Below are 20300 nucleotides of genomic sequence, written 5' to 3'. Positions count from 1 at the left end.
TTATTTTTTTACAGGAGGCTGCTGGCAACAGCCTGCCTGCAGTGAGGGACTAAGGGAGGGAGCAGTGTCCGCCCTGCCGGATCTGAGCCACTGACTCCGCTGACTGGACACTGAGCTCCAGAGGGGTCGAGTCGCTCTCCGCCACAGTGGACCACTCGCCCCAGCAGCATGCCGCCAACCCCTTACAGAGCTGAAGATGTGGTGAGTGAGACACCGACCCCCCTAGCAAGCGGGGGGCCGGTGTGAAGATGGCGGCAATGGGGAGGGAGCGCAGTATTAACTGCGCTAATGGGAAGGCTCAGAGGCACATGGTGCGGCGCTGTGAGGGGCGCCCTGGGCCAGAGCTTACCCCCACACTGGTCCAGAAGTCTGTCTGGGTCCGCAGATCTCAGCCAGCACATTTTTCCTCAGGCCAGTATAATCCATGAAGAGCGGGAAGACAGCGCCATTAAGGGGGCGGAGCTTCTCCTCAGAGCGGACCAAGCAGCATTCCAGCGCCATTTTCCTGCTTGCACAGCGCTTAGAGAAAGAACAGGTCCCTCCACAGCAACTCCAGCTATCTGGACACGGTACCAGGGGGTTGTAGAAGGGAGAGGAGGCTGTAAAATGACTGTGTATCCTATTAAGGTGCACAGTCAGCGCTGACAAGGGGTCTCCCTTTGCTGAGTGTGCTGTGTGTGGGTTGGCTCCAATCTCTGTCTCTCTCTTGCCATTCTTGGGGGGGGAAACTGTCTGCCCCCACCTGTGTGTGTGTGGAGTGTTTGGTGGTCTCCTTTAGCTATGTCCAGGGTCACTGTGTCATATGCTGCAGAGGATTTATCCTCCCATGATCTCATTCCATGTTATCAGGATAGCACTGGTTTAGCACAGAAACCTGCAAGGGAACCAGAGTGGTTTTCCTCTATCAAATCTTGGATTTGTCAGATTTCTGACAGGGTTGCAAGTAATGAATCTGCAACCCAGGTATTACAAAGCTATATGGCAGTATGGCCAGTTTCTGGAACCTCAGGACGCCCCGCTTTATACCCCCGCAAACGTGTGCTTGTGCATGTCACACGAGACGACACGGATACCGATTCTGACACCACAGATGGTGATGGGGATATGTTAGGGGGGGATGCAATTGTTGATAGAGGCTATCAGGGATGTGTTGAATGTTAAGGATACCACACCTGAGCAGGATGAGGAGGCTTTTTTTACTGAAAATAATAATGCCTCGCTAACCTTCCCTGCGTCAACGGAATTGAATGCTATATTTGAAAAGGCACGGGTAAACTCTGAGAAAAAATTCCAGGTCCCTAAAAGGGTGCTGGTGGCGTTTCCTTTCCCTGAGGAGGATAGGAAAAAATGGGAAAACCCGCCGATTGTTGACGCATCTGTGTCCAGACTCTCAAAGAATGTGGTTTTGCCTGTTCCAGGACTACCGCCTTAAAGGAGCCGGCTGATAGAAAAATTGATAACACGCTTAAATCAATGTACACTGCTTCAGGGGACTTATTACCTCCCTTATTGCTACTGCATGGATTGCAAAGGCTATAGTAAAGTGGTCGGCTACCTTACTTGAGGATTTGGATATGATGGAAAGGGATGACGTTAATTTTATATTTACGCAACATACATGATTCAGCAGGTTTTATGGTAGAATCCATGAAAGACCTGGGTTCCATGGCTGCGGGAATATCTTCCATGTCTGTTTCAGCTCGTTGGGGACTGTGGCTGCACCAGTGGTCGGCCGACGTGGAATCCAGGAAAAGTGTGGAGGCCCTACCCTATACAGGTCAGGCTCTCTTTGGGGAAGCTCTAGATGCGTGGATATCCACGGCTATGGTGGGTAAGTCTCCGTTTCTTCCCTCAGCAGCACCTGCTCCGAAGAAGTCCTTCACTTCACCTGCAACGCAGTCCTTTCGGCCTAACAGGCCTAGAAAGGCCACAGCGTACAATACCTTCTTTAGGGGAGGTCGAGTTAAGTCCAACAAACCTGCAGCTGCAGGTTCCCAGGAACAAAAGCCTGCTTCAGGTACACCAAAGTCCTCCGCATGACGGAGGACCGCGCGGCCTGGAAATGGGGCCAGTGGGAACCAGACTCAGACACTTCAGTCACGTCTGGGTATCGTCCGGCCTGGATCCCTGGGTCATAGATATTGTATCCCAGGGATACCGGCTGGAATTTCAAAGTCTCCCTCCTCATCGCTTTTTCAAATCAGGCTTGCCGACTCTGTTGGCAGACAGCACTGTACTACAAGATGCTGTCCAAAAACTGGTGGAGGCACAGGTCATTGTACCAGTACCACCTCACATGCAGAACAAAGGTTATTATTCAAACCTTTTCGTGGTACCGAAACCGGATGGTTTGGTCAGGCCCATTCTGACCCTAAAATCATTGAACCCTTTCTAAAGGAGTTCAAGTTCAAGATGGAGTCTCTCAGGGCGGTGATATCAGGTCTGGAAGAGGGGGATACTCTGGTATCCCTGGATATCAAGGATGCATACCTCCACATTCCGATATGGCTGCCGCATCAGGCTTATCTCCGTTTCGCATTGCTGTACTGTCATTTCCAGTTCCAGGCCCTGCCATTCGGCCTTTCCACAGCACCAAGGGTGTTTACCAAGGTGATGGCAGAAATGATGATTCTCCTCCGCAAACAGGGTGTGAACATCATTCCATATCTGGATGATCTCCTGATAAAGGCATCGTCCAAGGAGACCAAAACAAAAAACTGCAACAAACGAGCGCCTAATCATCAAATAAGAATTAGAAGCCAATGCGTGTTACATAGAATAAAATGATCACAATTGTATGTTCCTGATAGTCTGCGCTTGCCGGAATACTATGTGTAGTATTGTGGTGATAGCATGGAAAAAGAACAAACGGCTGCGCTGAATGTCAGGAACGAAACATAATGTACAGAGAGCCAACGTAAAAAATAACAATGTTTATTAATAAAACATATAAAAAGATTAATTATCAAATAACCGGTGAATAATGTGTATATATATATATATATATATATATGTATATATATGAACATTCACTAAACGTGAACTGGTGGCATATTGTAATAACTCAGCTTTTTGAGGGTGAAGAGTTCCAAGTTCCACTTGTTAGATAATTGATAAGTACCAGGTATGCTGGTGGAATCCTAATGGATTACAAGTCCCTCAGTTGAAAATGATATTCAATACCTTTCCAAAATGGGCTGGTAAGAGCCGAGCGTCCTCGGCTTCAATGTCCTGCAATGCCCATGTACGCTGTGCAGCGGAAAAGGAGGAGACCGTCTCTCTGACAACCCGGTTGTGGCGGCGTGTGCGCTGGAGCCGCTGATGTCGGATGCTGTAGACGGAGAGTGCAGCGGGGACCAAGGAGCACCTGGAAGATTTCACCTTAGCTGAGTGTGGATAGGGGCGGGTCCTGACGCGTTTCGTCACGTTCACGTGACTTTCTCTACCGGGTTGTCAGAGAGACGGTCTCCTCCTTTCCGCTGCACAGCGTACATGGGCATTGCAGGACATTGAAGCCGAGGACGCTCGGCTCTTACCAGCCCATTTTGGAAAGGTATTGAATATCATTTTCAACTGAGGGACTTGTAATCCATTAGGATTACACCAGCATACCTGGTACTTATCAATTATCTAACAAGTGGAACTTGGAACTCTTCACCCTCAAAAAGCTGAGTTATTACAATATACCACCAGTTCACGTTTAGTGAATGTTCTCATACATATATATATATATATATATATATATATATATATATATATATATATATATATATATATATATATACATTATTCACCGGTTATTTGATAATTAATCTTTTTATATGTTTTATTAATAATCATTGTTATTTTTTACGTTGGCTCTCTGTACATTATGTTTCGTTCCTGACATTCAGCGCAGCCGTTTGTTCTTTTTCCATATCGTCCAAGGAGAAGCTGCTGCAATCCATTGTTCTCACAGCACGCCTCCTCAGGAGTCATGGTTGGATTCTGATCCTTCCAAAGTCGCATTTGGAACCAACCCAGAGGTTGTCCTTTCTGGGAATGATCCTGGACACGGAAGGGCAAAAGGTGTTTCTTCCGCAGGAAAAGGCGTTGGTGATACAAACTATGGTCCGGGATGTCCTGAAGCCAGCCTGGGTGTCAGTTCATCAATGCATTCTCCTATTGGGAAAGATAGTGGCCTCTTACGAGGCTCTCCAGTACGGGAGGTTCCACGCTCGGACCTTCCAACTGGATCTCCTGGACAAGTGGTCAGGATCTCATCTTCACATGCACCAGAGAATTCGTCTGTCGCCAAAGGCAAGGATTTCACTCCTCTGGTGGCTCCAATTGACTCGCCTTCTGGAGGGCCGCAGGTTAGGGATTCAGGAATGGATGCAAGCTTTCGGGGCTGGGGAGCAGTCACTCGCGGAGTAACCTTCCAAGGACGGTGTTCAAGCCTGGAAGCCGGCCTGCCCATCAACATCCTGGAACTAAGAGCCGTCTACAACGGTCTTCTTTAGGCGGCCCCCCTTCTAATAAATCTGGCTATTCAAGTGCAGTCGGACAACGTAACAACAGTGGCTTACATAAACCGACACGGCGGAACGAAGAGCAGAGCGGCAATATCAGAGGTGACAAGAATACTCCTCTGGACAGGAAAGCACGCGTTAGCGCTGTCAGCCATCCTCATTCCGGGAGTAGACAGCTGGGAAGCAGACTTCCTCAGCAGACAAAATCTCCATCCAGGAGAGTGGGGCCTCCATCTGGAGGTGTTCAAGGAAATAACAGATATTTGGGGATTACCCCAAATAGACATGATGGCCTCTCGTCTCAACAAGAAGCTTCGGCGTCATTGTTCCAGGTCGAGGGACCCACAGGCAGTGGACGCCCTGGTGTCTCCTTGGGTGTTCCAGTCAGTGTACGTGTTTCCACCACTCCCACTCATCCCAAGAATCCTAAAGCTCATAAGGAGAACATGGGTTCAAGCGATCCTCATTGCCCCAGACTTGCCAAGAAGGGCCTCTTCCTCTTCAGGAGGACCTGCTGCAGCAGGGGCCGTTCGCCTATTAAGACTTATCGCGGCTATGTTTGATGGCATGGAAGTTGAGCGCCTGATTCGTGCTCGGAAAGGCATTCCGAAGAAGGTTATTCCTACCCTCATACAGGCTAGGAAAGGGATAACGTCTGAACATTACCATCGTATTTGGAAGAAATATGTCTCTCTTGGTGTGAATCCAAGAAGTTTCCTACGGTGGAGTTTCAACTGGGACGTTTCCTCCTATTCCTGCAAGCAGGAGTGGATATGGGCCTGAGGATCTGTGAAGGTCCAGATTTCGGCCCTATCCATTTTCTTTCAGAAACAATTGGCTGCCCTCCCTGAGGTTCAGACCTTTTTGAAGGGAGTTCTGCATATCCAACTTTCCTTTGTACAGCCTACGGCACCCTGGGACCTTTAACGTGGTGTTGCAGTTCCTCCACTTGGATTGGTTTGAGCCCCTACAGGAGGTAGAGGTCAAGTTTCTTACATGGAAGGCGGTCACGTTGTTGGCCTTAGCTTCTGCTAGACATGTGTCCGAGCTGGGGGCTTTATCCTGTAAAAGCCCTTACTTGATCTTCCACGAAGATAGAGCTGAGCTCCGGACACGTCAGCAGTTTCTTCCGAAGGTTGTGTCTGCTTTTCATATCAACCAACCTATTGTGGGGCCAGTGGCTACTGACTCCTCAATTACATCAAAGTCCTTGAATGTTGTAAGGGCTCTGAAGATATATGTGAAGAGACCTTCTCGTCACAGAAAATCGGACTCTTTGTTTGTCTTATATGGTCCCAAGAAAATTGTGTGTCCTGCTTCTAAGCAGATGATCTCTCGCTGGATCAGATTCACTATCCAGCAAACTTATTCTACGGCAGGACTGCCGTGTCCAAAATCTGTTAAGGCCCACTCTACTCGTAAGGTGGGGTTTTCCTGGGCGGCTGCCCGGGGTGTCTCGGTAGTACAACTTTGCCGAGCTGCAACTTGGTCTAGGTCGAACACGTTTGCAAGGTTTTACAAGTTCGATACTTTGGCCTCTGATGATCTAAAGTTCAGTCAATCAGTTCTGCAGGAGCCTCCGTGCTCTCCCTCCCGTTCTTGGAGCTTTGGTACATCCCCATGGTACTAATGTGGACCCCAGCATCCTCTAGGACGTAAGAGAAAATAGGATTTTGGATACCTACCGGTAAATCCTTTTCTCGTAGTCTGTAGAGGATGCTGGGCGCCCGCCCACGCTTCGTTTTTCTGCAAATGTTATTTGGTTCAGTACCACTTCGTTTTAGTTGAGTACTGCATTGTTACTTGGCAAGTAATGTTTCAGCAGTTGCTTAATGTTCAAGCTACATTGGCTTGGCGTGCCTTGTATGTGTGAGCTGGTATGAATCTCACCACTATCTGTGTATAATCCTTCTCTCGAAGATGTTCGTCTCCTCGGGCACAGTTTCTAGACTGGGTCTGGTAGGAGGGGCATAGAGGGATGAGCCAGCCCACACTCAAACTCTTAAATTGCCAATGGCTCCTGGTGGACCCGTCTATACCCATGGTACTAATGTGGACCCCAGGATCCTCTACGGACTACGAGAAAAGGATTTACCGGTAGGTACCTATTTTCACACCCCACTGTGGGGGGCCATTCACCCGGTCTACCTTTTGACCCCAAACATATCTTCCTAATGCTGACTTGTTCCACTTATATGTCTCAAACTAACCTCTGCCTTGACTGGCTCAGCCTGCCTCTTCCCATATGCTTACTATGGCTCACTCATTTACTGTATCTCCGCCTTGCTCTCCCCATTAGACTGTCATCCTGTCCACTCCAACCTCGTCCACTTGTGTTCGTATATCATAGCTTGGTGGGGATTGGTATGAAATACCTCCAATCAAAATCCCGATGGTCAAAATCCCGACAAGTTCAAAATACCGACATGGACAAAATACCGACATTTATAATACCGTCAAGGTCAAAATGCCGACATGCATTTTCATTGGTTTTTGTGTGTGTATGTCGACATAGGTCGACATGGACACCATATAAGTGTGCCGCGTCCCCTCGCATTACTCGCTTCGCTCGCCATGCTTCAGGAACACTATTATATTCCCTCTCCAGGTCCACTGGGATGGTAAAGTATGAACAAGTCGGTTTCAATGAAAAAATAATGAAAAACTCATGTCGGCATTTTGACCTGTTGACATTTTACATGTCGGTATTTCTCTGACGTCCTAAGTGGATGCTGGGACTCCGTAAGGACCATGGGGAATAGCGGCTCCGCAGGAGACTGGGCACAACTAAAGAATGCTTTAGGACTACCTGGTGTGCACTGGCTCCTCCCACTATGACCCTCCTCCAGACCTCAGTTAGAATCTTGTGCCCGGCTGAGCTGGATGCACACTAGGGGCTCTCCTGAGCTCCTAGAAAAGAAAGTATACTTTTAGGTTTTTTATTTTCAGTGAGATCTGCTGGCAACAGACTCACTGTTACGAGGGACTAAGGGGAGAAGAAGCGAACCTACCTGCTTGCAGCTAGCTTGGGCTTCTTAGGCTACTGGACACCATTAGCTCCAGAGGGATCGAACACAGGGCCCGACCTCGATCGTCCGGTCCCGGAGCCGCGCCGCCGTCCCCCTTACAGAGCCAGAAGCAAGAAGATGGTCCTGAAAATCGTCGGCAGAAGACTTCGGTCTTCAACAAGGTAGCGCACAGCACTGCAGCTGTGCGCCATTGCTCCTCATGCACACCTCACACTCCGGTCACTGATGGGTGCAGGGCGCTGGGGGGGGGGGGGGGCGCGCCCTGAGCAGCAATATTAACACCTTGGCTGGCAAAAAAATCACAATATATAGTCCCAGAGGCTATATATGTGAAAAATACCCCTGCCAGTGATCCATAAAAAAGCGGGAGAAAGTCCGTCGAAAAAGGGGCGGGGCTATCTCCCTCAGCACACTGGCGCCATTTTCTCTTCACAGTGCAGCTGGAAGACAGCTCCCCAGGCTCTCCCCTGTAGTTTTCAGGCTCAAAGGGTTAAAAAGAGAGGGGGGGCACTAAATTTAGGCGCAAAATTGTGTATTCTAGCAGCTATAAGGGAGAAATCACTGTGGGTAGTGTGAATCCCTGTATTATATAGCGCTTGGTGTGTGCTGGCATACTCTCTCTCTGTCTCCCCAAAGGACTTTGTGGGGTCCTGTCCTCAGGCAGTGCATTCCCTGTGTGTGTGCGGTGTGTCGGTACGGCTGTGTCGACATGTTTGATGAGGAAGGTTACGTGGATGGCGGAGCAGATGACGATAAATGTGATGTCGCCCCCTGTGGGGCCAACACCAGAGTGGATGGATAGGTGGAAGGTATTAACCGACAGTGTCAACTCCTTACATAAAAGGCTGGATGACGTAACAGCTGTGGGACAGCCGGCTTCTCAGCCCGCGCCTGCCCAGGCGTCTCAAAGGCCATAAGGGGCTCAAAAAAAAACCGCCCGCTACCTCAGATGGCAGACACAGATGTCGACACGGAGTCTGACTCCAGTGTCGACGAGGTTGAGACATATACACAATCCACTAGGAACATCCGTTGCATGATCTCGGTAATGAAAAATGTGTTACACATTTCTGACATTAACCCAAGTACCACAAAAGGAAAAAAAGGGGTTTTATGTTTGGGGAGAAAAAGCAGCCAGTGTTTTGTTCCCCCATCAGATGAGTGAATGAAGTGTGTGAAGAGGCGTGGGTTCACCCGATAAGAAACTGGTAATTTCTAAAAAGTTACTGATGGCGTACCCTTTCCCGCCAGAGGATAGGTCACGTTGGAAAACATCCCCTAGGGTGGATAAAGCGCTCACACGTTTGTCAAAAAAGATGGCACTGCCGTCTTAGGATACGGCCACTTTGAAGGAGCCTGCTGATAAAAAGCAGGAGGCTATCCTGAAGTCTGTATATACACACTCAGGTACTATACTGAGACCTGCAATTGCCTCAGCATGGATAGTGCTGCTGCAGCGTGGTCTGTTACCCTGTCAGGACAGGGATACTATTTTGCTAACCATAGAGCATATTAAAGACGTAGTCTTATATATGAGGGATATTTGCCGGCTGGCATCCAGAATTAATGCAATGTCCATTCTGCCAGGAGGGTATTAGGGACCCGGCAGTGGACAGGTGATGCTGACTTTAAAAGGCACATCTGCCTTATAAGGGTGAGGAATTGTTGGGGATGGTCTCTGGGACCTCGTATCCACAGCAACAGCTGGGAAGAAATTTTTTTACCTCAGGTTTCCTCACAGCCTAAGAAAGCACTGTATTATCAGGTACAGTCCTTTCGGCTTCAGAAAAGCAAGCGGGTCAAAGGCGCTTCCTTTCTGCACAGAGTCAAGTGAAGAGGGAAAAAAGCTGCACCAGACAGCCAGTTCCCAGGATCAAAAATCTTCCCCCGCTTCCTCTGAGTCCACCGCATGACGCTGGGGCTCCACAGGTGGAGCCAGGTGCGGTGGGGGCGCGTTTCGGGAACTTCAGCGACCAGTGGGCTTGCTCACAGGTGGATCCCTGGGTTCTGCAAGTAGTATCACAGGGATACAAGCTGGTGTTCGAGGCGACTCCCCCTCGCCGTTATCTCAAATCAGCCTTGCCTGCTGCCCTCGGAGAAAGGGGAGGTAGTACTGGCGGCAATTCACAAGCTGTACTTCCAGCTGGTGATAATCAAGGTACCCCTCCTTCAACAAGGCCGGGGTTACTATTCCACAATGTTTGTGGTACCGAAACCAGACGGTTCGGTGAGACCCATTCTAAAATTGAAATCCTTGAACACTTCTAAACGAAGGTTCAAGTTCAAAATGGAATCGCTCAGGGCGGTTATTGCAAGCCTGGACGAAGGGGATTACATGGTATCACTGGACATCAAAGATGCTTACCTGCATGTCCCCATTTACCCTCCTCACCAGGAGTACCTCAGAATTGTGGTACAGGACTGTCATTACCAATTCCAGACGTTGCTGTTGGTCTGTCCCCGGCACCGAGGGTATTTACCAAGGTAATGGCCGAAATGATGATACTCCTTAAAAAAAAAAAGGGAGTTATAATTATCCCTACTTGGACGATCTCCTTATAAGGGCGAGGTCCAGGGAGCAGTTGTTGGTCGGAGTAGCACTATCTCGGGAAGTGCTACAACAGCACGGCTGGATTCTGAATATTCCAAGGTCGCAGCTGGTTCCTACGACGCGTCTACTGTTCCTGGGTATGGTTCTGGACACAGAACAGGAAAAAGTGTTTCTCCCGGAGGAGAAGGCCAAGGAGTTGTCATCTCTAGTCAGAGACCTCCAAAAATAAATACAGGTGTCGGTGCATCAATGCACGCGAGTCCTGGAATAGATGGTAGCTTCTTACGAAGAAATTCCATTCGGCAGCTTCCATGCAAGGATCTTCCAGTGGGATCTGTTGGACAAGTGGTCCGGGTCGCATCTTCAGATGCATCGGCTGATAACCCTGTCTCCAAGGGCCAGGGTGTCGCTGTTGTGGTGGCTGCAGAGTGCTCATCTTCTAGAGGGCCGCAGATTCGGCATACAGGACTGGGTCCTGGTGACCACGGATGCCAGCCTTCGAGGCTGGGGGGCAGTCACACAGGGAAGAAACTTCCAAGGACTATGGTCGAGTCAGGAGACTTCCCTACACATAAATATTCTGGAACTAAGGGCCATTTACAATGCCCTAAGTTAGGCTAGACCCCTGCTTCAACACCAGCCGGTGCTGATCCAGTCAGACAACATCACGGCAGTCGCCCATGTATGCCAACAGGGCGGCACAAGAAGCAGGATGGCGATGGCAGAAGCCACAAGGATTTTCCGATGGGCGGAAAATCATGTGTTAGCACTGTCAGCAGTGTTCATTTCCGAAGTGGACAACTGGGAAGCAGACTTTCTCAGCTGGCACGACTTCCACCCGGGAGAGTGGGGATTTCATCCAGAAGTCTTCCAAATGATTGTACACCCTTGGGAAAGGCCACAGGTTGACATGATGGCGTCCCGCCTCAACAAAAAGCTAAAAAGATATTGCGCCAGGTCAAGGGACCCTCAGGCGATAGCTGTGGACGCTCTGGTGACACCGTGGGTGTACCAGTCGGTTTATGTGTTCCCTCCTCTTCCTCTCATACCCAAGGTACTGAGGATAATAAGAAAAAGAGGAGTAAGAACTATACTCATTGTTCCGGATTGGCCAAGAAGAGCTTGGTACCCGGAACTTCAAGAACTGATCTCAGAGGACACATGGCCTCTGCCGCTCAGACAGGACCTGCTGCAGCAGGGGCCCTGTCTGTTCCAAGACTTACCGCGGCTGCGTTTGACGGCATGGCGGTTGAACACCATATCCTGAAGGAAAAGGGCATTCCGGAGGAAGTCATCCCTACGCTGATTAAAGCTAGGAAAGAAGTGACCGCAAACCATTATCACCGCATATGGCAAAAATATGTTGCGTGGTGTGAGGCCAGGAAGGCCCCAACGGAGGAATTTCAGCTGGGCCGTTTTCTGCACTTCCTACAGTCAGGGGTGACTATGGGCCTAAAATTGGGTTCCATTAAGGTCCAGATTTCGGCTCTGTCGATTTTCTTCCAGAAAGAACTGGCTTCACTGCCTGAAGTTCAGACATTTGTTAAGGGAGTGCTGCATATTCAGCCCCCTTTTGTGCCTCCAGTGGCACCTTGGGATCTCAACGTGGTGTTGGATTTCCTAAAGTCGCATTGGTTTGAGCCACTTAAAACCGTGGATTTGAAATATCTCACGTGGAAAGTGGTCATGCTGTTGGCCTTGGCTTCGGCCAGGCGTGTGTCAGAATTGGCGGCTTTGTCATGTAAAAGCCCTTATCTGATTTTCCATATGGATGGGGCAGAATTGAGGACTCGTCCCCAGTTTCTCCCTACGGTGGTATCAGCTTTTCATTTGAACCAACCTATTGTGGTGCCTGCGGCTACTAAAGACTTGGAGGATTCTAAGTTGTTGGACGTAGTCAGGGCCCTGAAAATTTATGTTTCCAGGACAGCTAGTGTCAGGAAAACTGACTCGCTATTTATCCTGTATGCACCCAACAAGCTGGGTGCTCCTGCTTCAAAGCAGACTATTGCTCGCTGGATCTGTAGTACGATTCAGCTTGCACATTCTGCGGCTGGACTGCCGCATCCTAGATCAGTGAAAGCCCATTCCACGAGGAAGGTGGGCTCTTCTTGGGCGGCTGCCCGAGGGGTCTCGGTTTTACAACTTTGCCGAGCAGCTACTTGGTCGGGGTCAAACACATTTGCAAAATTCTACAAGTTTGATACCCTGGCTGAGGAGGACCTAGAGTTTGCTCATTCGGTGCTGCAGAGTCATCCGCACTCTCCCGCCCGTTTGGGAGCTTTGGTATAATCCCCATGGTCCTTACGGAGTCCCAGCATCCACTTAGGACGTCAGAGAAAATAAGATTTTACTCACCGGTAAATCTATTTCTCGTAGTCCGTAGTGGATGCTGGGCGCCCATCCCAAGTGCGGATTGTCTGCAATACTTGTATATAGTTATTGTTTAACTAAAGGGTTATTGTTGAGCCATCTGTTGAGAGGCTCAGTTATATTTCATACTGTTAACTGGGTATAGTATCACGAGTTATACGGTGTGATTGGTGTGGCTGGTATGAGTCTTACCCGGGATTCAAAATCCTTCCTTATTGTGTCAGCTCTTCCGGGCACAGTATCCTAACTGAGGTCTGGAGGAGGGTCATAGTGGGAGGAGCCAGTGCACACCAGGTAGTCCTAAAGCTTTCTTTAGTTGTGCCCAGTCTCCTGCGGAGCCGCTATTCCCCATGGTCCTTACGGAGTCCCAGCATCCACTACGGACTACGAGAAATAGATTTACCGGTGAGTAAAATCTTATTTTTGGCCTTGTCGGTATTTTAAATGTCGGTATTTTGACCTTGTCGGGATTTTGACAGTCTGTCAATTGCTGTCCGGATTTTGATTAAAGGTAAATTGATTGCATCCCGCTTGGTGTCTGTTCTGTACAGCACTTGTTTGTTATATGCCTTAGCTATTATGTAATGTTTCTTGAATGTTCCTTATTCTACTTGTTGGTTCTCTTTTTGTGCTGTAGATGACACACACACACACACACACACACACACACACACACACACACACACACACACACACACACACACACACACACACACACACACACACACACACACACACACACTGAAAGTAATAACCAACTTATTTCTCTGGCATTCCAGAACAGAATGTATAGTACGTGAGCTGGAACTGCAGGGTAGGATCACTGCCTTAGACCTGAACCCTGAGAGGACAGAGCTGCTATGCTGCTCTCGAGATGACTTAATTAAGATCATCGACTTGCGTGCCAATGCTGTGCGACAGAGTTTTAGGTGAGTAACAAAGTTACAATGACCACATCTTTTTGGTGTACAGCAACATGACCACAAAGCTTAGCATTCAAGTTGGTTTTACAAGAGTTATATACAAGGGCTACAGATAACACTCACAAATCTCTACGGTATATGCACAAGAAGGAAATCTATTTTAGGTCATCTTATGCTTAAGAGTGGGTAAGCGGTATTCCTCCAGCTGTAAGTGTGCTAATTATTGTCTGAAATGTTTTATAGCCAAGTGCAATAACTTGTCCTTCCCTACACAACAATAGAAAAGGCAGAGTGAGATATCTGAAGCCGATCTATGTTTGGGAAGTATTTATGCTGGTCACTCATAGGGGGTAATTCAGAGTTGATCGCAGCAGCACATTTGTAAGCAATTGGGCAAGAGTTAGATTTGAGTGGGTTATTTTGTTTCTGTGCAGGGTAAATACTGGCTGCTTTATTTTTACGTTGCAATTTAGATTTCAGTTTGAACACACCCCACCCAAATCTAACTCTCTCTGCACATGTTATATCTGCCCCCCCTGCAGTGCACATGGCTTTGCCCAACTGCTAACAAATTTGCAGCTGCGATCAACTCTGAATTACCCCCATAGAACGATCCTGGCTAAATGTTTCACCATATCTGAAACACAAAAATCGGGGGGGAAGAACAACTAACATATACAGTATGGTGAATACAGTACATTCCTTTTGGCGGAGTCTGGTTTGGATATCCTTCCTTTTCTCCTTCTTCAAATGTTGTCACATGCTTGGTTTTAAGTGGATGATGTGGTAAACATAAAATATAAAAAATAAATAATTGTGTAGAACAGTTTCTGAATGTAAGCATAAATGTCCATTAATTCTTGGGTGATGCAAACAAAATTGGGATATTCTGTGTCATGGGAGCGTACCCAAGCTCACACTTTAAAAAATGATAACGTGCACATCAAGGTTTCTTTAAATCAGTAATTTAAGGTGTTGTTGCTGACAATATATTTTAAAATGGATATCCCCGTAGAATCAACTGGGCGTACCCCACTCACTGTGATTGTGAAGTTATTGAAGCATATAAAGGTATCTTTAACATCTGAGGTGAAATTGAAAGATTTCCCCCACTCACAGTAGTATAGATGGTGTAAAACACATAAAGGTATCTTTGGTTTTGATTGTTCCAACCGATGGTCTGGAGATTAAGGACTCTCTATTCATGGACCACTTTATGCTTGGAGTGGGGATGCGTATGAAACGAGGGAAAAAAATACCAATGTATCCGTGTGACATATATAGGGGTATATGCAATTGCAGTCAAAAACTGCCGTCTGTCGAAAAGGCGGCAGTTTTCGACTTTTTAAGGTCGAATCCTGATTCGACCTATTCAGAGCTTTTCGACAAGTCGAGGCATTCGACTTGTCGAAAAGCGCGTGGATCGGCGGAATAGCTGCCGTTCCACGTGTTGATGTCGAAAACGGGGCCAAATCCGACAGGTTTTGGCCCCCTTTTTCGACTATCTCAATCCGACATCAAAATGATGTCGGAATGAGATGGACCCGGAGGAGGGGAGCCGCAGGGAGACGGGGGGACAGCCGGCGGGCATACAGGAGATCAGCGCTGCAGCTGGATGTCACTCACCCGCCCGACCTCGCGTGCTGGACCCGGGTGGAAGCTGCTGTGAGGTCGGGCGGGTGAGTGACATCCTGCTGCAGCGCTACTCCGTAGCGCTGATCTCCTCTGGCTGCCGCCGGCTGTCCCCCCGCGGCTCGCCCCCCCTCTCCTCCTCTGGGTCCCATCTAAAATTCGACTTGAAAAAGTCGAATTTTAGATGGGATTGAATAGGGGTTGTCAGATACATTCCGACAAATACATGTCGGAATGGATTGGACTTTAATTGAATATACCCAATAGGGTTTTATATTGTGGTGACGCTTAAAAGTGTACTCTGACTTACATTCCAAAACAATAGCTAGTGTATATCAAGGTTTTTTTATACTGCTATTCATGGGCCAGGTGTCACTGTTTCTTTAAAATAGAGTTTTTATAAGGATAATATGCAGGCATACCCCATTACTATTTATATGGAGGACCACAAGCACATCACAGTGTCTTTCATATTTCAAATGAGGAAATGACTCAGTGGACCAGATAAAGTAAGTAAAGTATCCAGACAAATTTGTGGAAAAGCCTTCAGTTTACCTTTTTAACAAGGTGAATGGTGTAGGATGAAAAAGATGGCTGTTCATACTCCTTTCTGTCAACGCGTTTTGGCCATTAAGTGACCTTTATCAAGACATGATCTGAGTATGGGAGGCCAGATATTTAAATGATGAACAGCCTATGAAATGGAGGGGAAATTACCTCATTCTATTAAGTGTAAAGGTGCATTTTAGCCTTAAAACAATGCATAACCTATATTTCATAGTGCAATCTTATATACATTGATTGCAGTTTCAACAGAGATCCAAAAATAGAGCACTGATCTGTTGCCATGGCAACCTACCCCCGTAGCAAGAAATAAAAATTTTTGCGCCTTAGCTAAAGGAATTGACCAGAAGTTCACAACATTAGGAAGAGGGGCTATGAATAAACTCTTAAGGACCATCGGGATAGCTCACTGGGATAATATATGTCCAATTGTGTCCAAATCATGACTCCTGTAATGAGGCTTAATTGTTTTGGAATGTAAGTTGGGGTATGCTTTTAAGTGTCACCACAATATAAATCCCTGTGTATGTCACATTGATATACTTTTCTACACATTGGTATGTTCTTCCCTCATTTTATATGCATACGACATCCCCACTCAGAGCATAATGTGGTCCATGAATAGTCCTTAATCTCCAAACCATCTGTTGAAAAAAATCAAAACCAAAGATACCTTTATGTGTTTTACACAATCTATACTACTGTGAGTGGGGTACGTCTTTCCATTTCACCTAAGATTTAAAAAAATACCTTTTATATGCTTCAATAACTTCACAATCACAGTGAGTGGGTGCGCCCATTTGATTTCTACGGGCACATCCATTGTAGAGTATATTGTCAGCAACAACACTTTAAATCACTGATTTAAAGAAACCTTAATGTGCAAGTTATCATTTTGTTAAAGTGTGAGCTTGGGTACGCTCCCATGGCATGCAATATCACAATTTTGTTTGCATCACCCAAGAATTTGTGGACATTTATGTTTAAATTCAGAAACTGTTATACACATTGAATTTTTTTTAATTTCTCTTACGTCCTAGAGGATACTGGGGTTCTATTTAGTACCATGGGGTATAGACGAGTCCACTAGGAGCCATGGGCACTTTAAGAATTTGATAGTGTGGACTGGCTCCTCCCTCTATGCCTCTCCTACCAGACTCAGTTTAGAAAATGTGCCCGGAGGAGCTGGTCACGCTTAGAGAAGCTCCTGAAGAGTTTTCTGCATTTATTTTTCTGTTTGGTGCCATCCAGTCCTGCCTGAAAATAACAGTCTGCCTGCTTCGTGGGACTTGGGGGGTGGGGTGGGGGGGATGGGGGTACGGCCCAACCTCTTGAAGCGTTAATGGTCCCGTTCCCCGCTAGCAGGACACTAGCTTCTGAGGGAACTATTCGCAAGCCCCACCACGGTGAGCGTACATTCCCGCAGCACGCTGCCACCCCTAACAGAGCCAGAAGAAAGAAGAGTGGGGAGTACTAAGCCGACGTCCTGGTTAGCGGGTCGCCGGCCATTATGGCGGTATGAGGGAACGGAGACGCAAGGCTTCTAACCGGGGCGAATTGCGTCTCCAGACTCAGTACACAATTGCGTCTCAGTACACCGTACACAGTACCCACACTGGCAAACAAAGCCTTAAAACGGTTCTGTCTCCATTTTAAGCACAAATTACCTCAGCCAGTATGAAAAAAGCGGGAAGACTGTGCGCCATTGAAGGGGCAGGGCTTCACTGTGAGAGGATCCAGCAGCTCACCAGCGCCATTTTCCCTCTGCAATGGACACAGACGCTGACTGACAGAGATGCACAGCTCCTCCGGTGTGACTCCAGATTACCTCAGCGGTACCAGGGGGTCATAGAAGGGGGGGAGCGATTAATAGTGTACTAAGTCCCCAATCTGGGTACTTGGTCTACGACGCGGCTAAGCTTGGCATTAGCAATAAGGGCGCTGGCTCCAAATACCTCTGTCTCTCCCTGGAAGTGTTCAGGTGCTTGACACGTCGATGGGGATATCCACATGTCGACATGATGGCCTCTCGTCTCTCCCAGGTTGAGAGACCCACAGGCAGTGGCGTAAGACTCTCTGACGATTCCATGGGTCTATCAGATGGTGTAGGTGTTCCTCCACTTCCTCTGATCCCAAGAATTCTCATAAGAATAAAAAGGGAAAAGGTTCAAGCAATACTAATTGCTCCTGACTGGCCAAGAAGGGCCTGGTACGCGGACATTCTGGAGATGCTTCTCGTAGATCCGTGGCCTCTACCTCTTCTCGAGGATCTTCTGCAACAGGGCCGTTCGTCTATCAAGACTTACCGTGGCTACGTTTGACTGCGTGGAAGTTGAACGGCTGATTCTAGCCAGGAGAGGGATCCCTGACAAAGTTATTCCAAGCCATCCAATACCACCGTATTTGGAAGAAATAAGTATCTTGGTGTGAGTGCAGAAATTATTCTGCGGTGGAATTTCATCTGGGACGATTCCTGCTTTTCTGCAGGCGGGTGTGGATGTGGGCCTCCGGCTGGGTTCCGTAAAAGTCCAGATTTCGGCCTTATCCATTTTCTTTCAGAAACAATTGGCTTCTCTCATAACATAGTAACATAGTATTTGAGGTTGAATAGAGGCAAATTGCCCATCGTGTTCAACCTGTTTAAGTTGTGTTGATTCTACATACTTGCTAAATAATGTTTTATGACTAGTTAGCTACTATAACTCATGTTACCCCCAGATTAACCACGTTGATATTTTAAGTATTATAACCTTGGATAGCTTTTTCATTCAGAAATTTATCCAATCCTTTTTTAAATCCAAGTGCAGAGTCCGCCATTACTACCTTCCCTGGCAGGGAATTCCACATTCTGATTGCCCTAACAGTAAAGAACCCTTTCCTCCGTTGCGTTCGTAACTTTCTCTCCTCCAGTCGTAGCGAGTGCCCACGTGTCCTAAACTGTGTTCTTTTAATAAATAATTCCTCTGATAACTCTTTGTGATGTCCATTTACATATTTGAAGATAATAATAATATCTCCTCTTAGGCGCCTCTTTTCTAGTGTATACATATTCAGCCTAGTAAGTCTTTCCTTATAGTCCAGTCCTTCTAGGCCTTTAATCAATTTAGTAGCTCGCCTTTGAACACTTTCGAGTTCACTGATGTCTTTTTTTTTTTTTTTTTTATACAATGGTTCCCAAAACAATATTCCAGGTGCGGACGTACCAATGCCTTATACAGCGGCAGGATTACGTCCGAGTCACTTGTCTCAATTCTCCTTTTTATGCACGCTAGCACCTTACTTGCCTTCTTTACTGCGTTTTGACGTTGTGTACGGTTATTAAGCCTATTATCAATGAATACCCCCAAATCTTTTTCCAACTCTCCCTGAGCTCCAGACGTTCTTGAAAGGTGTTCTGCACATCCAACCTTCCTTGGTGCCTCCAATGGCACCTTGGGATCTCAATTTGGAGCCCTATTCAGTTTTCCATGAGGATAGAGCTGAGCTCAGAACTCGTCAGCAATTTCTTCCTAGAGCAGTGTCGGTGTTTCAAAGCAACCAAACTATTGTGGTTCCGGTGGTTACCGACACCTCTGCTACTTCAAAGTTTTTGGAAGGGCTTTGAAGGTGTCTGTAAAGAGAACAGCTCGTCACAGAAAATCAGACGCACTGTTTGTTCTTTATGATCTCAATAAGATTGGGTGTCCTGCTTCTAAGCAGTGATTTGCACTCTGGATCAGGCTCGCTATCCAGCATGCTTATTCCACGGCAGGCTTGCCGGTTCCAAGATCTGTACAGGCCCACTCTACTTGCTCGGTGGGTTCTTCTTGGGAGGCTGCATGCGGTGTCTCGGCTTTACAGCTCTGCCGAGCAGCTACTTGGTCCGGTGCGAACACGTTTGCTTAGTTCTACAAGTTCGATACATTGGCCTCTGAGGACCTTTTAGTTTGGTCAGTCAATACTGCAGGAGCCTCTGCACTCTCGCACCCGGTTTAGGAGCTTTGGTACTACCCCATGGTACTAAATGGAACCCCAGTATCCTTTAGGACGTAAGAGAAAATAGGATTTTAATTACCTACTGGTAAATCCTTTTCTCGTAGTCCGTAGAGGATACTGGGCGCCCGCCTGGTGCTTCGTTCTTCCTGCACTGTTACTTGTTTAAGTATGGTTGGTTCAGCTGTTGCTGTTCCTATTTCCAGTTGGGTTAGCTTAGCTTTCCTCTTGTTTGTGTGTGCTGGTTCGGAATCTCACCACTATACTTTTATATCCTTCTCTCAAAGTATGTCCGTCTCCTCTGGCACCGTTACCTAAACTGAGTCTGGTAGGAGGGGCATATAGGGAGGAGCCAGCCCACACTATCAAATTCTTAAAGCGCCCATGGCTCCTAGTGGACCAGTCTATACCCCATGGTACTAAATGGAACCCCAGTATCCTCTACAGACTACGAGAAAAGGATTTACCGGTAGGTAATCCAAATCCTATTTTTATGTTTAGCACATCATCCACTTGAAACCAAGCTTGTGACGACATCTGAAGGATAACCTAACCGGACTCCACCAAAAGGAACGTATTGTATTGACCATATATGTTATACCCCTTTCAGACTGACAATAGCCAGGTCGCACCCGGGAATGTATACAGCAATATACGGGTGCTTCCCAGGTGTGACCCGGCTTGAGACACCTTCAGACTTGCGGCCCAACCCGTCATATTGCTGGGTTTGTGACGTCACTGCTGA

General features: G+C 47.4%; 1 protein-coding gene across 5 annotated transcripts in view; it reads left to right on the top strand.

The window, feature by feature from the left end:
- ATG16L1 (autophagy related 16 like 1) overlaps positions 1-20300 on the top strand; it is a 211471-nt gene that overhangs the window by 141486 nt on the left and 49685 nt on the right. For all 5 annotated transcript variants that reach the window (XR_010175862.1, XM_063915718.1, XM_063915721.1 and 2 more), the window contains one exon: positions 13244-13393. Coding sequence is in view for 4 of the 5 variants with exons in the window: in XM_063915718.1 (XP_063771788.1) it covers positions 13244-13393 (150 nt within the window). In the remaining variant the exon portion in view is untranslated. The remainder of the gene's footprint in view (positions 1-13243; positions 13394-20300) is intronic.

The sequence above is a fragment of the Pseudophryne corroboree genome, chromosome 4 (genome assembly GCF_028390025.1).
Source record: "Pseudophryne corroboree isolate aPseCor3 chromosome 4, aPseCor3.hap2, whole genome shotgun sequence".
Taxonomy (NCBI): domain Eukaryota; kingdom Metazoa; phylum Chordata; class Amphibia; order Anura; family Myobatrachidae; genus Pseudophryne; species Pseudophryne corroboree.
Note: the sequence above shows the minus strand (reverse complement) of the source record. Positions and strands in the feature narration are given on the sequence as shown.